The sequence below is a fragment of the Coregonus clupeaformis genome, chromosome 1, assembly GCF_020615455.1.
Source record: "Coregonus clupeaformis isolate EN_2021a chromosome 1, ASM2061545v1, whole genome shotgun sequence".
Lineage (NCBI taxonomy): Eukaryota > Metazoa > Chordata > Actinopteri > Salmoniformes > Salmonidae > Coregonus > Coregonus clupeaformis.
Genome location: NC_059192.1, coordinates 61,086,878 through 61,106,512, shown reverse-complemented (window position 1 = coordinate 61,106,512; position 19,635 = coordinate 61,086,878). Strand labels below are relative to the sequence as shown.

Sequence of the window (19,635 nt, the reverse complement as noted above, 5' to 3'; positions counted from 1 at the left end):
CAGCTGATTCAACACAGACCTGACAAAGTGCGCATAGGGGAGTCTTTTTAAAACACAAACACACATGCATGCCCAATTGCACACTCCCCACGCACACTTGAGTTATTGCTTAAGACAAAAATAATTCACCAGTTATTAACGTGCTACATGCAATACTACGCCTTTTGAATCTTGCCATCCCCATCCATCTCTCTGAGAAATGATATGACAGTGGTTTAAGATGTATCTACATGTAAAGCTATAATAAAGGACCACTGGAATGTTTAGGCAGGACAATAAACAGAAGGATGTGATTAACGTCAAAATAATTTTTGGTTGTTGTTGCCTAAAACTTTATTTTTCACTGACAAGCCTGTTCAAATAAATCAACTCTAAATGAGAGGGATCAAAGATATGATATTTTCATCCAGTATATCACCTTATAACAGACAGGTTGCTGGCAGCACTTGAGTTGGAAAGCAAAATGAAAACAGATACAGAGTACTATTTAGTCTCTTCCTCTATGTGGTCCTTAGACAAACCATCACACAGGTTGGCATCCATTCACTAAACTTCAGTTCCCAAATAGCTCTCGACTCCCACACTATGAACACAAGGACAGTAAAAACAGAAGAACCAGGGAAGTCATAGAAGAGTTTCCCCTATATTCATTTAGCAGCGGTGCACCAGTGCAAGACGCACTTTTAAAGATCAGAGTGACAAGATACAACATCGGATCGCCCGAGAAACCTCCAAGGTAACTAGCTAGCTAGCTTGTAATCCTGGAAGTGTAGCCAACCCTATCAATAGATGTACAGATGTACAGTGCATTCGGAAAGTATTCAGACCCCTTGACTTTTCCCACATTTTGTTACGTTACAGCCTTATTCTAAAATGGATTACATTGTTTTTTTTCTTCAATCTACACACAACACCCCATAATCACAAAGCAAAAACAGGTTTTTCGAAATTTTTGCAAATGTATTAAACATTTAAAACTTAAATATCACATGTACATAAGTATTCAGACCCTTTACTCTGTACTTTGTTGAAGCACCTTTGGCAGCGATTACAGACTCGAGTCTTCTTGGGTATGATGCTACAAGCTTGGCACACCTATATTTGGGGAGTTTCTCCCATTCTTCTCTGCAGATCCTGTTCAAGCTCTGTCTGGTTGGATGGGGAGGGTCGCTGCACAGCTATTTTCAGGTCTTTCCAGAGATGTTAGATCGGGTTCAAGTCCGGGCTCTGGCTGAGCCACTCAAGGACGTTCAGAGACTTGTCCCGAAGCCACTCCTGCGTTGTCTTGGCTGTGTGCTTAGGGTCATTGTCCTGTTGGAAGGTGAACCTTTGCCCCAGTCTGAGGTCTTCAGTGCTCTGGAGCAGGTTTTCATCAAGGAGCTCTCTGTACTTTGCTCCGTTAACCTTTCCCTCGATCCTGACAAGTCTCCCAGTCACTGCCGCTGAAAGACATCCCACAGCATGATGCTGCCACTACCATGCTTCACCGTAGGGATGGTGCCAGGTTTCCTCCAAACGTGATGCTTGGCATTCAGGCGAAATAGTTCAATCTTGGTTTCATCAGTCCAGAGAATCTTGTTTCTCATGGTCTGAGAGTCCTTTAGGTGCCTTTTGGCAAACTCCAACCAAGACCTCCCTGACCAAGGCCCTTCTCCCCCGATTTTTGAGTTTGGCCAGGCGGCCAGCTCTTGGAAGAGTCTTGGTGGTTCCAAACTTCTTCCATTTAAGAATGATGGAGGCCACTGTGTTCTTGGGGACCTTCAATGCTGCAGATTTTTTTTTTTTTACCCTTCCCCAGATCTGTGCCTCGACACAATCCTGTCTCGGAGCTCTACAGACAATTCCTTCGACCTCAATGCTTGATTTTTGCTCTGACATGCACTGTCAACTGTTGGACCTTATATAGACAGGTGTGACTTTTCAAATAATGTCAAATCAATTGAATTTACCACAGGTGGCCTCCAATCCAGTTGTAGAAACATCTCAAGGATGATCAATGGAAACAGGATGCACCTGAGCTCAATTTCGAGTCTCATAGCAAAGGGTCTGAATACTTATGTAAATAAGGTATTTCTGTTTTTAATTTTTTAAGAAATTTCAAAAAAATCTAAAAACCTGTTTTCTCTTCATCATTATGGGGTATTGTGTGTAGATTGATGAGGGAAAATGTTAATTTAATCAATTTTAGAATAAGGCTGTAACGTAACAAAATGTGGAAAAAGTCAAGGGGTCTGGATACTGACTGCAGTCATCTCCAAATGGCTCCTTTTGCAGGAGAACAAAGTATGTGCAGTTGCCAGGCAACTGTGAAATAATAAATAAATAAACAAACTCCCAGATGTGTAATGTTGCAGTGGAGTTGACATACTGCCAGTACTGGACTGTTACCAAGGTCATCAGGTTGAGATATAGAAAATAAAATAATATGATAATGAGCTTACACAACTCACAACATCCATAAACACTATAGACAGTTTAAGACATCCCACATAAACAGTTAAGAATAAAACACACTGCTAACAAAATTGCTCCTTTTTCCAGCTATAAATACAAGTCAAATAAGGGCAATTCCACAGTGACGGAGTTACGCTGAGACTCCGACTTTTCACTTTTAAAATGTTAAACAAAAACCATTGATTTCTAAGTTTAACAAACCATACAACTCCATGCACAATGACAACTTTGAACAATTTACATTGTAAAAAAACAACAAACAATTACTGGAAAAAAAAAAGTTTTTCTAACAGAATTACAGTAAAATCTCCCTCAGTTTTATTCTGTTTCCAAACGTTGTATCTGCACAGTTCTTCCTGTAAATGTGTTTTTGTAAAATGTTCTGTGGAAATTGTTAAAAGTAATCCTTGTGCATAGAGTTGTATGGTTTGTTCAAGTTTGAAAATCAATGGTTTTTGTTTGCTAAACATTTAAAAGTGAAAGATCTGAGTTTCAGCGTAATTCCGTTACCATGGAATTGCCCATAACAAAAAAATAGGAGACACAGACAAACATATCTACAACCACTGAGTCAGTCTGTTGGTTTAATTGCTAAGTAAAGGCAAGATAATCAGGTGCAGGAATGATGCGTTATCACATTCTGGGTATCTGGGTGTTTCCCCATTTCACCCCCATGTGTGAATTGTGAGTGAGTTGTTGCAAACTTTCCAGAAACATTTCACAACCTGAGCATTCCCCTGGTACCTGGTATGTAGTGTGAGATCTGGCTCCATCAGAGGGGCTGGGGGAGTGTGTCTCACTGAAACAGACGGAGCCAACAGATGCAGCCCCCCCAAAAACGTTGTTTTGTTTTGTTTTTATAGCAGCCGTAAACCAGACAGAATGTAAATCTGCACTTTGAAGGAGCAGAAGAAAAAGGGCTTTGAGTGAAGTAAAAAACAGGTATTCATTTCACCTCATTTACAGTTCCAGAAGGAGAGAAATTGGTCAGAGCGCACTAGTCAAGTCGCACCGTTGAAATACGATTCCAGGTTTTATTGTCTTGAGTAAAGAAACAGGTTTTTCCACAAGACCAAAGCTAAATTATATTAGAGGATCCTGAAAGCTTCATCATGCTTGGGATGAAGGAATTCAATGCGTAAGAAAAGTTGAATATATTTGTATCACCATTTTTCAGAAAAGGTTGTTAGAGAGGGGAGCTACAGTATACAAAGGCACAGATCCAGATAAAAGAACAATAGTATGATTAGAAAATCAACTAAATCATATTTATCACATACCATTTTGGCATAATGTATGCTTCCCACGATGTTGAGGAGCACTGCACAGCGTGCTGTTAAAGCTCCAATTAATTCTAGTATATTTAGGTTTAGGCAACTTTCTTTGAGCTACCTCATGATCAGTTCCAGTAATGTCCACAGTAAACACCACTTAAAACAGCCCATTAGTTTAATAGTATATGACTATGGACCATGGATATGGACCCTTTCAAGCTCTGACAGTATGTGGTTCTGGAGGTTAAAACAACAGGCCTGTGTACTCCTGCAGTAGAGAGAGTGCCTGCAGCACATTCCCCACACGACACTCACTTCCTGTCTGAAGCTCTTACTCAGCACCCAGGAGGAAGACAAGGATGAGGGCCTATATACACACACTCCACACTGTTTCAGGACAAAATATGGACATGTGCAGCAGAGAGGAGACAAACCCTTTTTCAGCATTTTGACCCAGTTTGTGAGTCTGTCTTTTTCCATACAGAATCAGTTTTACATTGGCATCAATGTACTCAGTTCCATTCCTACTGGGAGAGAGTGGGTAATGTTGCAGGGCATGGACTACTTGATATCACCGTACGGTTAGTTAATGTTACAGGCTTTGGTTTTTCCATTTGTGTTTTGAGGTTGGACTTCAGCACGTATAGCTCATTGGCCCGTGGGGCGCACCGATTGGTGTCACCTCGTTGATCAGTGTGTGTTACACATGTGCTGGTTGCCATCTCATTGGTGGGAGGGTGTTTCACCTGTGCTGGCCTAGGTGCTGTTTAAGAGTGGCTGGCCCAGTGCTCCAGTTGTCTTGAGAGATGTGGAGGGTCAACACCTTTAGTTGGCTCTCCATATTTTGATTTCTAGACAAACAATCCTTTATCCAATTTCCCTGATTTTGTTTTGCTCCACCTTTTTTTATTTGCTTCCTGTCTTTAGCTTTGGTGTGGGTTTTTCTTTTGTTTGCCTCTTCTTGGGCAAAATGTTGTGGGCGCTCAGTGGACACCCCCAAGACTTTCTTTCAGAACCCCTCCTAAAACCCCACCTGTTTTATTTTGGTTGTTGGTCGGTGACTGTTTGTTCCCCCTTCTGTTTGAGCAACATTTTTGGTTCTTGCTGGGGAAAATAACACTAATGACATTTGTTTAGGATGCATGAGAAAACTAAAATAAACCTGTAGGCTTACAGGGTAGCAGCAAATCTGCTTGTTTACTACCTTCTTTCGAGGAGCGCTTTTCCACATCAAGGCCAAGATGCAGATACCCGATAATAGTCTGAGGTTTAGGGGAGGGAAACCAAATTAGTTACAATCAGGAACATATTTATTTAATTAGGGGGGTGTAGTTAGTCAGCTAACACGAAGTCTGTACACTGTAGCCCACCAGGAGTCAGTACACAGAGATTTCACATAACTTGAAATGAACAATAAAATGTTGAACAATGAATGTTTTCCCACACTTGAGTGAATAAAAATCCTAATTTTAATTATACTAAACAAAAAGTTAGTCAATATCTGGTGTGACCACCATTTGCCTCATTCAGTGCGACACATCTCCTTCGCATAGAGTTGATCAGGCTGTTGATTGTGGCCTGTGGAATGTTGTCCCACTCCTCTTCAATGGCTGTGCGAAGTTGCTGGATATTGGCAGGAACTGGAACATGCTATCATACACTCGATCCAGAGCATCCCAAATATGCTCAATGGGTGACATGTCTGGTGAGTATGCAGGATATGGAAGAACTGGGACATTTTCAGCTTCCAGGAATTGTGTACAGATCCTTGCGACATGGGGCCATGCATTATCATGCTGAAACATGAGGTGATGACGGCAGATGAATGGCACGACAATGGGCCTCAGGATCTCGTCACGGTATCTCTGTGCATTCAAATTGCCATTGAGAAAATTAAATTATGTTCGTTGTCCGTAGCTTATGCCTGCCCATACCATAACCCCACCGCCACCATAGGGCACTCTTTTCACAACGTTGACGTCAGCAAACCGCTCGCCCACACGACGCCATAAACGTGGTCTGCGGTTGTGAGGCCGGTTGGACGTACTGCCAAATTTTCTAAAACGAAGTTGGAGGGATGACTTATGGTAGAGAAATGAACATTCAATTCTCTGGCAACAGCTCTGGTAGACATTCCTGCAGTCTCCCTCAACTTGAGACATCTGTGGCATTGTGTTGTGTGAAAAAACTGCACATTTTAGAGTGACACAAGTTGCACCTGTGTAATGATCATGCTGTTTAATCAGCTTCTTGATATGCCACACCTGTCAGGTGGATGAATTATCTTGGCAAAGGAGAAATGCTCACTAACAGGGATGTAAACAAATTTGTCCACAAAATTTGAGAGAAAGAAGCGTTTGTGCGTACGGAACATTTCTGGGATCTTTTATTTCAGCTCATGAAACATGGGACCAACACTTTACATGTTGCGTTTATATTTTGTTCAGTGGGAGTTTGTGAACAGAGAACCATAAAGAACTCTACACCACATTCAAGTTTTCATCCTGCACCAACACACAAGTACTTGAAATGCACGAAAAAAATTGAACTATCCATTTTCGCTTTTATTAATTATAGCACAGACATGATTTACCCCTCCACAGTTTTCATTATCTTATCTAGTAATTATAGAATCACCCATGTTTTGTAGCCTATGCTGTTTCATGCAACACTTTCTGGCCATGAGCATGTTGTTAAAATGTAGCCTATCACTGATCAAATGTTCTCATAAGGTATGAGCAAACGAGTTTGGTACAGGGACAGACATTTTTACATGCAAATCTGATTGGATACAGCATTTGATGATTTAAATATCAGCCTCAATTTAACTTCCAGAGTTGCTTTTTTTATTCTGAGGGCTAACCAGGGACATTTCCAGGGACAGCTCTACTAGCTCAGGACACCAAAATCAGGGACTGTCCCAGAAATCAGGGATGTCTGGTCACCCTAACTTGAGGGCTGCAGACAGTTAGTTTGACACCTTACAATCATTAATGGACTTAAAACTGGTAATGCCTTGACTGCCAATTCGAGGCATTTCAATTTGACCATGTCATTTTATTTAGAAGTAGGGCACCAAAACAACTTGTGATCATCTGCAACGGAGGCTCTGCACGGTCGGGGGACTTTTATTACTATTTCTATTCAGCTCCTTATTTAAATATTTATTCGGGAAGGATCTGATCCAAACTGGTAGGGAAAGTATGACACATAGGCCTACACGAAGTGAGTGTTAGTGGGTATGTCCTTCTAATGTGGTGATGTACGGTGTAGACATCATTATGTTTTTTAATGTACCCACTGTGTTTCTAGGTAACTGTTTTTCTCCGACAACAACCCTATCTCTCCTCCAACTTCAAATCTTACATACTCCCTTCAGCTCAAAAACTCTGATAGACAGCAGGGGAAACAGACAAAACAGAGGACACTATAAAAAATATTATATCCTCAGCCCCACGTACAGTATACACGTATAAATTCAGTTACAAGTGATATGATGTCTCTGATAGTAAAAACAGACTTGACATACAGTAAATCCATGTGTGGGAGAATACTGGCATAAATGGGAAATAGATGCTCTTCTGTCATATATTTCAACACCTCATGACTATCTGGAAGAACAGATACTGGCTTAATGGATTTTATAGGGAGGAGTGGAAAGAAGTCACACTGCAATGTAAGCCAAGAGGAGACAGACATATGGCTATTCAGATAAGATGTCTCATTACTTCACAAAATAAAAACCTACACACATTCCTAACAGGTGTTTCTTCACTCTAAATGAAGTCTTCCAAAACTTCTCAATACTGGAGCTTGAGATGGGAGAAAATGTTGTTTTAAGCACCTTTTAACATTAGCAAGGCTTTATGCAGGTCCTTGTCCTTTTGCATAGTGCAGGTTACACAAGTTTCCAAGCAAGGGAGGCCAGAGATACTGTCACAGACAATAAAACCTGGAGTAAACATATACTGAAGTTCCCACACAATGATTTCATTATGGGGCCAAACTCTGGACTGTGTCCACTTCAGGACAGTGTCCCATATAAACAAAACACTCTCCTCCAATGAAAACAGAGCCAGATGTTACAACGCTGACGATAACACGTAATGACCAATCAGAGCATCCTAAACAGTCTGGGAGGTACATATACAGTGCATTCGGAAAGTATTCAGACCCCTTCCCTTTTTCCACATTTTGTTACGTTACAGCCTTATTCTTAAAAGGGATTAAATAAAATGTCCTCATTAATCTACACACAAAACCCCATAATGACAAAGCGAAAACAGGTTTTTAGTCATTTTTGCAAATTTATTACAAATTTGAAACAGAAATACCTTATTTACATAAGTATTCAGACCTTTTGCTATGAGACTTGAAATTGAGTTCAGGTGCATTCTGTTTCCATTGATCATCCTTGAAATGTTTCTACAACTTGATTTGTGTCCACCTGTGGTAAATTAAATTGATTGGACCAAGCCATGAGGTCGAAGGAATTGTCCGTAGAGCTCTGAGACAGGATTGTGTCGAGGCACAGATCTGGGGAAGGGTACCAAAACATTTCTGCAGCATTGAAGGTCCCCAAGAACTCTGTGGCCTGCATCATTCTTAAATGGAAGAAGTTTGGAACCACCAAGACTTTTCCTAGAGCTGGCCGCCCGGCCAAACTGAGCAATCTGGAGAGAAGGGCCTTGGTCACTCCATCAATCAGGCCTTTATGGTAGAGTGGCCAGACGGAAGCCACTCCTCAGTAAAAGGCACATGACAGCCCGCTTGGAGTTTTCAAAAAGGCACTTAAAGGGCTCTCAGACAATGAGAAACAAGATTATCTGGTCTGATGAAACCTGTCTCTCTTTGGCCTGAATTCCAAGCGTCACGTCTGGAGGAAACCTGGCACCTTCCCTACGGTGAAGCATGGTAGTGGCAGCATCATGCTGTGGGGATGTTTTTCAGCAGCAGGGACTGGGAGACGAGTCAGAATCGAGGGAAAGATGAACGGAGCAAAGTACAGAGAGATCTTGATGAAAACCTGCTCCAGAGCGCTCAGGACCTCAGACTGGGGCGAAGGTTCACCTTCCAACAGGACAACGTCCCTAAGCACACAGCCAAGACAATGCAGGAGTGGCTTCGGGACAAGTCTCTTAAATGTCCTTGAGTTACCCAGCCAGAGCCCGGACTTGAACCCAATCTAACATCTCTGGAGGGAGCTGAAAATAGCTGTGCAGCGACGCTCCCCATCCAACCTGACAGAGCTTGTGAGGATTTGCAGAGAAGAATGGGAGAAAATCCCCAAATACAGGTGTGCCAAGCTTGTAGCGTCATACCCAAGAAGACTCGAGGATGTAATCACTGCCAAAGGTGAGTAAAGGGTCTGAATACTTATGTAAATGTCATATGTCAGTTTTTTATTTTAAAAAACAGTTTTAAAAACCAGTTTTTGCTTAGTCATTATGGGCTATTGTGTGTAGATTGATGAGGGGGGGGGGGGGACAATTTAATCCAGTTTAGAATAAGGCAGTAACGTAACAAAATGTGGAAAAAGTCAAGGGGTCTGAATACTACTCCATCTAGCCACAATGGTAGAAAGGTAAACAGACCATCACTCCCAACATACCATCAGTATCATAACACCGGCACAGTTTTTCTCCAAGTGTAGTGTAAAAGTTCTACTCTTACTACTGTTGAAGAAAGAATGTCTTAAATTCTTCGACAAGCCCCATGGGCTAGAGTACATCCTGGAACTGCACCAGATAAGAGGTAGTAAATAAAGGCTATTGCTGTTTCACGGTTGAGATTGTATGACCACGCTCCCTGAACCACTTGGGAGATTCACAATTGGATTGCCTTAATTCCTTGCGACCTCTCCTCCACTACTTTTGAAAAAGGTGAAAGGTAATCGAGGAGAGGAGGCGAGGAGAAGAAACAAATGTGCTTGTATAAAATGAGACTATCCTTTTCCACTAGGGCAAATTATTTTTTACAGAGGTGGAATCCCTAAATACATGTGCAAAGTGCTAAAAAAAGAAATGTAGCTAGTTGTGCTAGACATTTTATAGATAAAACGATCAGTAACGTATCGTTTTTAAATGTGTGCATGCTTTTCTCCTCCGAGAGTACAACAACAAAGGGGGTGTGGCAGATTTCAAAATTCTTCCGCGGTAGGATACACCGGCGCATCCTCCACCAGAGGAGGCAATCGAGGAGAGGAGCAAACTCCTCCGTTTACCTATTAACAAATTGACACTCACATACAAATGGCGACCACTTATCGGTTTCCGGGTCATGGAGGAAAGGAGTACCGAGGAGTTGAGGAAAGAATGGACTTCTTCCCAATTGAGAAAAGGCTAATGACTGACCAGAGATGGAAACAAAGAGTAATATTCACTTCATGCCATGGGCTGAATGTTAACATGGAGAATTCCTGCCATGATCATAGAAAGCACTAGAAAACAACATGTTAAAGAGATTGTCTCTGTGCACGCACACACACGCACAACGTCGCATACAGTATGTCCGGCAGACTTGGGTTTAGGGACAGCCTCTTTTTAAGTTGTTTTCCTGGAAAAGGCAGGGATGACATGGAGCTTTAAGGAATGCAGAGCAGCGTAGCAGCAACGGGGCCACAACCAGGAGGAGCTGAGCTGGAAGTGTGTGTGTGTGTGAGAGAGAGGGTATGAGTGTGTGTGAGAATGTGAGAGTGTGTGTGTGAGTGAGAGAGAGTGTGTGTGTGTGTGTGTGTGTGTGTGTGTGTGTGTGTGTGTGTGTGTGTGTGTGTGTGTGTGTTGAGAGTGAGTGAGTGAGTGAGTGAGTGAGGTCACTTTAAAACCAGCTGCCATTATTCCTGTATACAAAAGTCAAACTGCATATTTTCTTTCAACCAAAAAAGAAAACGAGGCCATTAAATTAAATTAACAAAGAGTGCATCCTCAAGATCATCAGGCTCTCCTAATTAACCTAAAAAAGTTTTTATTTCAACTTCAAAACACAGAACTTAAGAGCAGGTTTGATAAATGTGCTCCAATTAAACAATAATTTTTATAACAACGTCCACCCAAACAGGTCTGGATTATATTTGGCACACTCATACACTGAGGAGAGGCTTGGAGCATGAAACAACAATCCGAGATTGAGAAAGGGAAAATAATCAAGGGAGAGTAGAGCAAACAGAATCCCACTGACTAGATATCTTCCTATCCAACAGGATAAGAAATACGAGTCAAGACAGACAAAGACATGGGTTGTCTTGTGTCAAGCTGAATATGAAACCCCTTGTTATGGATGATATTATTTGAGATTTCACTGGTTGTTTTCATTGGGTTGATTATCTCATGTTGTTAATGTTCCCCGTATGGTCTCCTTTGGCTGTTCTTCCAGCTGATGGCGACTCACTTTCTTCATGTGGGATTAATAAAGAATCTTCTTCGGTTACATAACGCTGGAATCTTCAAGAAAGTGTGTTGCAATAACGCATGATGATCTCATCCTTTACACACTCCAAGGAACGTCTCATTAGAGTGACCACGCACAACCCAACATCAGTCATTTAACTGTTCACTGACATGACAGTGACAGAGATTGTGCTGAGTAGATAGGAGAGTGAAAACTTCATCACCATCTGGAAAACTATAACAGTGGATGCAGATCCACTTTGTATCTCAGACAGATCTATGATTATAGGTTTGTAAAGTACTGCACATATAGACTATATGATATATTGACTAAAATGGTCTTCATAGACACTTTCAATGAGGTTTAATAAGCATTAAAAAAAACTTTGGTCATGTTACCAATGACCAGGAAATATTTTTAGGATAGTTTGATCTCATTAAGGGGTATTATTGAGAGAAGTGTTTTCACCAGCTATTGAGGAAGGTAAAACATGAGTCTTGACCATAACACACACACTTGCTCATAGCGACTCCTATTCGTCGAGTCGTGTTCATGCTCCTCAACTGCTCATGCACAAACATTATTGATGCATGTGTGGTGACCATAGCCGCGGGAAGTAGCTTGGGGGCGGGGTGCTGCGATAGTTTTGCTGAAGGGGGCGGGGGTCTATATTGGTCCGCTAATACAGGACTAGTAAAGGCCCAGTGCAATACTTTTGTTAAAAAAAATTAACTAAATGTATACTGGACAAAAATATAAAACGCAACATGCAAAGTGTTGGTCCCATGTTTCATGAGCTGAAATAAAAGTTCCCAGAAAAATTCCATACGCACCAAAAATGTATTTCTCTAAAATTGTGCACTGATTTGTTTACATCCCTGTTAGTGAGCATTTCTCCTTTGCCAAGATAATCCATCTATCTCATTTACAGTTCTTTGAAAAGGAAATATATATATATTTTTTTTTTTGTCATTTAGCAGGCGCTCTTATCCAGAGCGACTTACATTTTTAGTGAGTGCATACATTTTTCATACTGGCCCCCCGTGGGATTCGAACCCACAACCCTATTTACCTGGAGCTAACCCTGCAGATAGCACTACTGGGTGATGTGAAAAGTCATAGTCAATCGATCAATAATATAATAATACTTTTAGCAAAAATGTTTATTTTCAATGTACAATCTGTAGAAACAATGAGAATAGAAGGGTTCAGAACTTTTGTGAAACATCACAGTACAGTTGAAAAATATATGGCAAATAGAAATCCAATATGGATGGTGTTAAGAGATAGATGGGAGGTGTTGAATGGAGTTGAAGGATGGGACTAATAACAACAAGATAACTAATGTAAAGCATACTGTGTCCATAATAAGTATATAGGTTATAGGTTGAGAGCTTTTGTGAAAGAGCACAGTTAGAAATATATGGCATATAGAAGCAAACAGGATGGACATCATGAAAATGATTGGAGAGGTTGAGGGTAGAGGAAGTTCAGGAGTAAAAACAAACAAAACAGAATTATTGTAAAATTGACTGTGTCCATAAAATGTCTATAGTATGTATAAGCTGGACGTAGAGGCCTTAGTATTGCTGAACACTAGTTTACTCCAATTAGGGAAGGGGTGGTAGGGTTGGAAAGTAATAAAGGGATTTATTTATTTTTAAAATGTGGATATGTATATATACAGTGGGGAGAACAAGTATTTGATACACTGCCGATTTTGCAGGTTTTCCTACTTACAAAGCATGTAGAGGTCTGTAATTTTTATCATATGTACACTTCAACTGTGAGAGACGGAATCTAAAAGAAAAATCCAGAAAATCACATTGTATGATTTTTAAGTAATTAATTTGCATTTTATTGCATGACATAAGTATTTGATCACCTACCAACCAGTAAGAATTCCGGCTCTCACAGACCTGTTAGTTTTTCTTTAAGAAGCCCTCCTGTTCTCCACTCATTACCTGTATTAACTGTACCTGTTTGAACTCGTTACCTGTATAAAAGACACCTGTCCACACACTCAATCAAACAGACTCCAACCTCTCCACAATGGCCAAGACCAGAGAGCTGTGTAAGGACATCAGGGATAAAATTGTAGACAAGGCTAGGATGGGCTACAGGACAATAGGCAAGCAGCTTGGTGAGAAGGCAACAACTGTTGGCGCAATTATTAGAAAATGGAAGAAGTTCAAGATGACGATCAATCACCCTCGGTCTAGGGCTCCATGCAAGATCTCACCTCATGGGGCATCAATGATCATGAGGAAGGTGAGGGATCAGCCCAGAACTACACGGCAGGACCTGGTCAATGACCTGAAGAGAGCTGGGACCACAGTCTCAAAGAAAACCATTAGTAACACACTACGCCGTCATGGATTAAAATCCTGCAGCGCACGCAAGGTCCCCCTGCTCAAGCCAGCGCATGTCCAGGCCCGTCTGAAGTTTGCCAATGACCATCTGGATGATCCAGAGGAGGAATGGGAGAAGGTCATGTGGTCTGATGAGACAAAAATAGAGCTTTTTGGTCTAAACTCCACTCGCCATGTTTGGAGGAAGGATGAGTACAACCCCAAGAACACCATCCCAACCGTGAAGCATGGAGGTGGAAACATCATTCTTTGGGGATGCTTTTCCGCAAAGGGGACAGGACGACTGCACCGTATAGAGGGGAGGATGGATGGGGCCATGTATCGCGAGATCTTGGCCAACAACCTTCTTCCCTCAGCAGTAAAGATGGGTCGTGGCTGGGTCTTCCAGCATGACAACGACCCGAAACACACAGCCAGGGCAACTAAGGAGTGGCTCCGTAAGAAGCATCTCAAGGTCCTGGAGTGGCCTAGCCAGTCTCCAGACCTGAACCCAATAGAAAATCTTTGGAGGGACCTGAAAGTCCGTATTACCCAGCGACAGCCCCGAAACCTGAAGGATCTGGAGAAGGTCTGTATGGAGGAGTGGGCCAAAATCCCTGCTGCAGTGTGTGCAAACCTGGTCAAGACCTACAGGAAACCTACAGTATGATCTCTGTAATTGCAAACAAAGGTTTCTGTACCAAATATTAAGTTCTGCTTTTCTGATGTATCAAATACTTATGTCATGCAATAAAATGCAAATTAATTACTTAAAAATCATACAATGTGATTTTCTGGATTCTTGTTTTAGATTCCGTCTCTCACAGTTGAAGTGTACCCATGATAAAAATTACAGACCTCTACATGCTTTGTAAGTAGGAAAACCTGCAAAATCGGCAGTGTATCAAATACTTGTTCTCCCCACTGTATGTATGTATACGTATTTATATGTATGTGTGTATGTATGTATGTATGTATGTATGTGTGCATGTATGTATATGTATATATATATATATATATATATATATATATATATATATATATATATATATATATATATATATATATATATATATATATATTTGCGAGAAGAAAAAAAACATATGGGGGGATTGGAAGTGATGCAGAGTGGCCGGGGACTTTAATGCAGGGAAACTTAAATCCGTTCTACCTCATTTCTACCAGCATGATAAATGTGCAACCAGAGGAAATAAAACTCTAAACCACCTTTACTCCACACACAGAGACGCATACAAAGCACTCCCTCGCCCTCCATTTGGCAAATCTGACCATAACTCTATCCTCCTGATTCCTGCTTATAAGCAAAAACTAAAGCAGGAAGCACCAGTGACTCGGTTAATAAAAAAGTGGTCAGATGCTAAGCTACAGGACTGTTTTGCTAGCACAGACTGGAACATGTTCCGGGATTCTTCAGATAGCATTGAGGAGTACACCACATCAGTCACTGGCTTCATCAATAAGTGCATCGATGATGTTGTCCCCACAGTGACCGTACGTACATACCCCAACCAAAAGCCATGGATTACAGGAAACATCCGCACTGAGCTAAAGGGTAGAGCTGCCACTTTCAAGGAGCGGGACTCAAACCCGGACGCTTATAAGAAATCCCGCTATGCCCTCCGACGAACCATCAAACAGGCAAAGAGTCAATACAGGACTAAGATTGAATCGTACTACACCGGCTCTGACGCTAGTCGATTGTGGCAGGGCTTGAAAACTATTACAGACTACAAAGGGAAGCACAGACGCGAGCTGGCCAGTGACACAAGACTTCCAGACAAGCTAAACCACTTCTATGCTCGCTTCGAGGCAAGCAACACAGAAGCATGCATGAGAGCACCAGCTGTTCCGGATGACTATGTGATTACGCTCTCCGTAGCCGATGTGAGTAAGACTTTTAAGCAGGTCAACATTCACAAGGCTGCAGGGCCAGACGGATTACCAGGATGTGTACTCCGAGCATGTGCTGACCAACTGGCAAGTGTCTTCACTGACATTTTCAACATCTCCCTGACTGAGTCTGTAATACCAACATGTTTCAAGCAGTCCACCATAGTCCCCGTGCCCAAGGACACTAAGATAACCTGCCTAAATGACTACCGACCCGTAGCACTGACGTCTGTAGCCATGAAGTGCTTTGAAAGGCTGGTCATGGCTCGCATCAACACCATTATCCTAGAAACCCTAGACCCACTCCAACTTGCATACCGCCCCAACAGATCCACAGATGATGCAATCTCTATTGCACTCCACACTGCCCTTTCCCACCTGGACAAGAGGAACACCTATGTGAGAATGCTATTCATTGACTACAGCTCAGCATTCAACACCATAGTGTCTTCAAAGCTCATCACTAAGCTAAGGATCCTGGGACTAAACACCTCCCTCTGCAACTGGATCCTGGACTTCCTGACGGGCTGCCCCCAGGTGGTAAGGGTAGGTAACAACACATCTGCCACACTGATCCTCAACACAGGGGCCCCTCAGGGGTGCATGCTCAGTCCCCTCCTGTACTCCCTGTTCACCCATGACTGCATGGCCAGGCACGACTCCAACACCATCATTAAGTTTGCCGACGACACAACAGTGGTAGGCCTGATCACCGACAACGATGAGACAGCCTATAGGGAGGAGGTCAGAGACCTGGCCGTGTCGTGCCAGGATAACAACCTATCCCTCAACGTGACCAAGACAAAGGAGATGATTGTGGACTACAGGAATAAAAAGAGGACTGAGCACGCCCCCATTCTCACCGACGGGGCTGTAGTGGAACAGGTTGAGAGCTTCAAGTTCCTTGGTGTCCACATCACCAACGAACTATCATGGTCCAAACACACCAAGACAATCGTGAAGAGGGCACGACAAAGCCTATTCCCCCTCAGGAGACTGAAAAGATTTGGCATGGGTCCTCAAAAGATTCTACAGCTGCACCATCGAGAGCATCCTGACTGGTTGCATCACCGCCTGGTATGGCAACTGCTTGGCCTCCGACCGCAAGGCACTACAGAGGGTAGTGCGTACGGCCCAGTACATCACTGGGGCCAAGCTTCCTGCCATCCAGGACCTCTATACCAGGCGGTCAGAGGAAGGCCCTCAAAATTGTCAAGGACTCCAGCCACCCTAGTCATAGACTGTTCTCTCTGCTACCGCACGGCAAGCGGTACCGGAGAGCCAAGTCTAGGTCCAAAAGACTTCTCAACAGCTTCTACCCCCAAGCCTTAAGACTCCTGAACAGCTAATCATGGCTACCCGGACTATTTGCACTGCCCCCTACCCCCACCCCCCACCCCATCTTTTTACACTGCTGCTACTCTGTTAATTATTTATGCATAGTCACTTTAACTCTACCCACATGTACATATTACTTCAACTACCTCAACTAGCCGGTGCCCCCGCACATTGACTCTGCACCGGTACCCCCCTGTATATATAGCCTACCTACTGTTATTTTATTTTACTTCTGCTCTTTTTTTCTCAACACTTTTTTGTTGTTGTTTTATTTTACTTTTTTTATTCAAATAAATGCACTGTTGGTTAAGGGCTGTAAGTAAGCATTTCACTGTAATGTCTGCCCCTGTTGTATTCGGCGCATGTGGCCAATAACATTTGATTTGATTTGACAATTACATTGATGGAAGTTATAATCTATCTGCAATATTAAAGCTGATCTACCCTATAAAAAATAAATAACAATAATAATAATACAAAATAATAATAATAATCCATCCACCTGACAGGTGTGGCATATCATAAAGCTGATTAAACAGCATGATCATTACACAGGTGCACCTTGTGCTGGGGACAATAAAAGGCCACTAAAATGTCCACCAGAGCTGTTGCCAGAGAATTTGATGTTCATTTTTCTACCATAAACCGCCTCCAACGTCATTTTAGAGAATGTGGCAGTGCGTCCAACCGGCCTCACAACCGCAGACCACACCAGCCCAGGACCTCCACATCCGGCTTCTTCCCCTGCGGGATCGTTTGAGACCAGCCACCTGGACAGCTGATGAAATTGAGGAGTATTTCAGTCTGTAATAAAGCCCTTTTGTGGGGAAAGACTCATTCAGATTGGCTGGACCTGGCTCCCCAGTGGGTGGGTCTGGCTCCCAAGTGGGTGGGACTATGCCATCCCTGGCCCACACATGGCTGCACCCATGCCCAATCATGTGAAATCCATAGATTAGGGCCTAATGAATTGATTTCAATTTACTGATTTCCTTATATGAACTGTGACTCATTAAAATCTTTGAAATTGTTGCATTTATATTTTTGGTCAGTATATTTTAGTGTTTACCAGCATTTGTAACTTGAGTCTGATAATTATCTGTACAAAACAGTTAATCTGATAATACTTGTGGAATATAAAAATACTTGCTTGATATGTTTTCCAGGTTCTTGAAATACTTTGCAAATGCAACTTACTTCTATGTGAAAACTGTAATGGTCTACTCATTCCTTTTCCATTTTATTAGACGCTCTTATCCAGAGCAATTTACAGTAGTGAGTGCATAAATGTTCATACAAGTCCCCCATGGTAATCGAACCCACAACACTAGCATTGCAAGTGCCACGCTCTGCCACATCGTCACGAACCACTTGATGTGTCAATGTACTCAAATATTGTATTTTACATTGTTATTCTTCATGGTGATGGAAAGTCTATAGGTACAAACCTAGATGATCAGCCTATGTAGAATACAGTAATGTATATTTACATTAAGTGGTTTGTAAAGATGGTAAATTAATACTGCACAAAAAGTGTTTGTTTGATTAAGAAAAATATTTAATTTGATGTGGATGTTGTATCTTTGCACCTTTTGATGTAAATGTTTGAGGACAGGTTATATTTTTATTCTGTCTGGATTCCATTAGAATGACAATCGCAGAGAAAGGGACAGGGCAACAACTCCTCCAATTCCACCTATTGAATCCTGCAAGATACTGTTCTTAATTATCCAACTACCTTTTTTGCCAAAGTGGAGATGCTCAAAAAATGTTTTTGCTCCTACTACAGACTTCTATATCGGTCCGCTAATACTAATAAAGGCCCAGTGCACTATTCACTCTTTTGTGGAAAAAAAATATTTTCTTTGTTTGTATATTTTATTTCAGATTTTTCAGCACCCCTACTTACATTTTACATTTTAGTAATTTAGCAGACGCTCTTATCCAGAGCGACTTACAGTTAGTGAGTGCATACATTTTCATACTGGCCGCTCGTGGGAAACGAACCCACACTCCCGCGGCTATAGTGGTGACCATGACCTCACTTAACAATGCTAAACTTCAGTCAGAATTAAATAACTAGTATTGCATAAACTATTGTACCTTGTCTATAAAGTTTGTTTTAATGCATGTAATATTGATTGAACATATACCTTACGATGGGGTAAAACAATTTTTTGGGAAGCATACAGTTGGCATCGTTCCCATTCTCATAACAAAGGAATGTTTTTAACTGTAGTCAAAAGTTGTACAATTTAGCAAAACATGGCACAATATTTCTGTATTTTTTTCTTTACCTAATAACATGATTTCCAGTTTCTTGCGGTCCACTCGAAATCTCTCCTCCGTCCACTCCGGGTCTGGTAAGGCATGGGGTCCGCTCAAGTCATCCTCCGAGCCGGGGACCGGGGAGTCAGTACTACGCTCGCTATTTGAGCCGTGGTCCGACTGTTGCAAGTATCCGCTCAGAGAGTCGCACTGGGCAGCCATTGCGCTGCACAGCAACGTTTCCAATGGCCACTGCGTTTCGAAATAGTTGTAAACTACCACGTTGTGGAGTGTAAAACCTACTTTCCCTTATTTATATATCACTCTGAAATGTTGTACAGACTCATTGTTGCGCAGTGACTTCTTCCTCGACCGTTGCCTCGAGGCTCTGTTTTCCCCATTGAGTGGCGCTTGTGATCCACAGTTTGCTGAGTCTAGAACACAAGTAAAGTTTCACGTGTCAGACACAACTCAAAGATGTGGGACTCCTCCCAAATTTAGTTTCTTTAGCATGTATTATTCTTTCCCCTCATTTGTCCCAATAAACTGGTTTATTTTCCATTGACCCAGGTTCATCCGACAAAAGCAATGTCGCAACAAACAAAAAACATTGCGACATGTGTAATGGAAACGGCAGATAGGCTATAGGAGAA

At 42.0% G+C, this 19,635-nt stretch overlaps 1 protein-coding gene across 5 annotated transcripts in view; it reads right to left on the bottom strand.

The window, feature by feature from the left end:
• The window catches only part of LOC121571460 (protein bicaudal C homolog 1), a 116,243-nt gene extending 96,814 nt beyond the window's left edge, over positions 1–19,429 (bottom strand). For all 5 annotated transcript variants that reach the window (XM_041882930.2, XM_041882956.2, XM_041882949.2 and 2 more), the window contains exon 1: positions 19,012–19,429. In XM_041882930.2, the coding sequence (XP_041738864.1) occupies positions 19,012–19,204 (193 nt within the window). In that variant the 5' untranslated portion in view covers positions 19,205–19,429. The remainder of the gene's footprint in view (positions 1–19,011) is intronic.
• Positions 19,430–19,635: the final 206 nt, after the last annotated feature.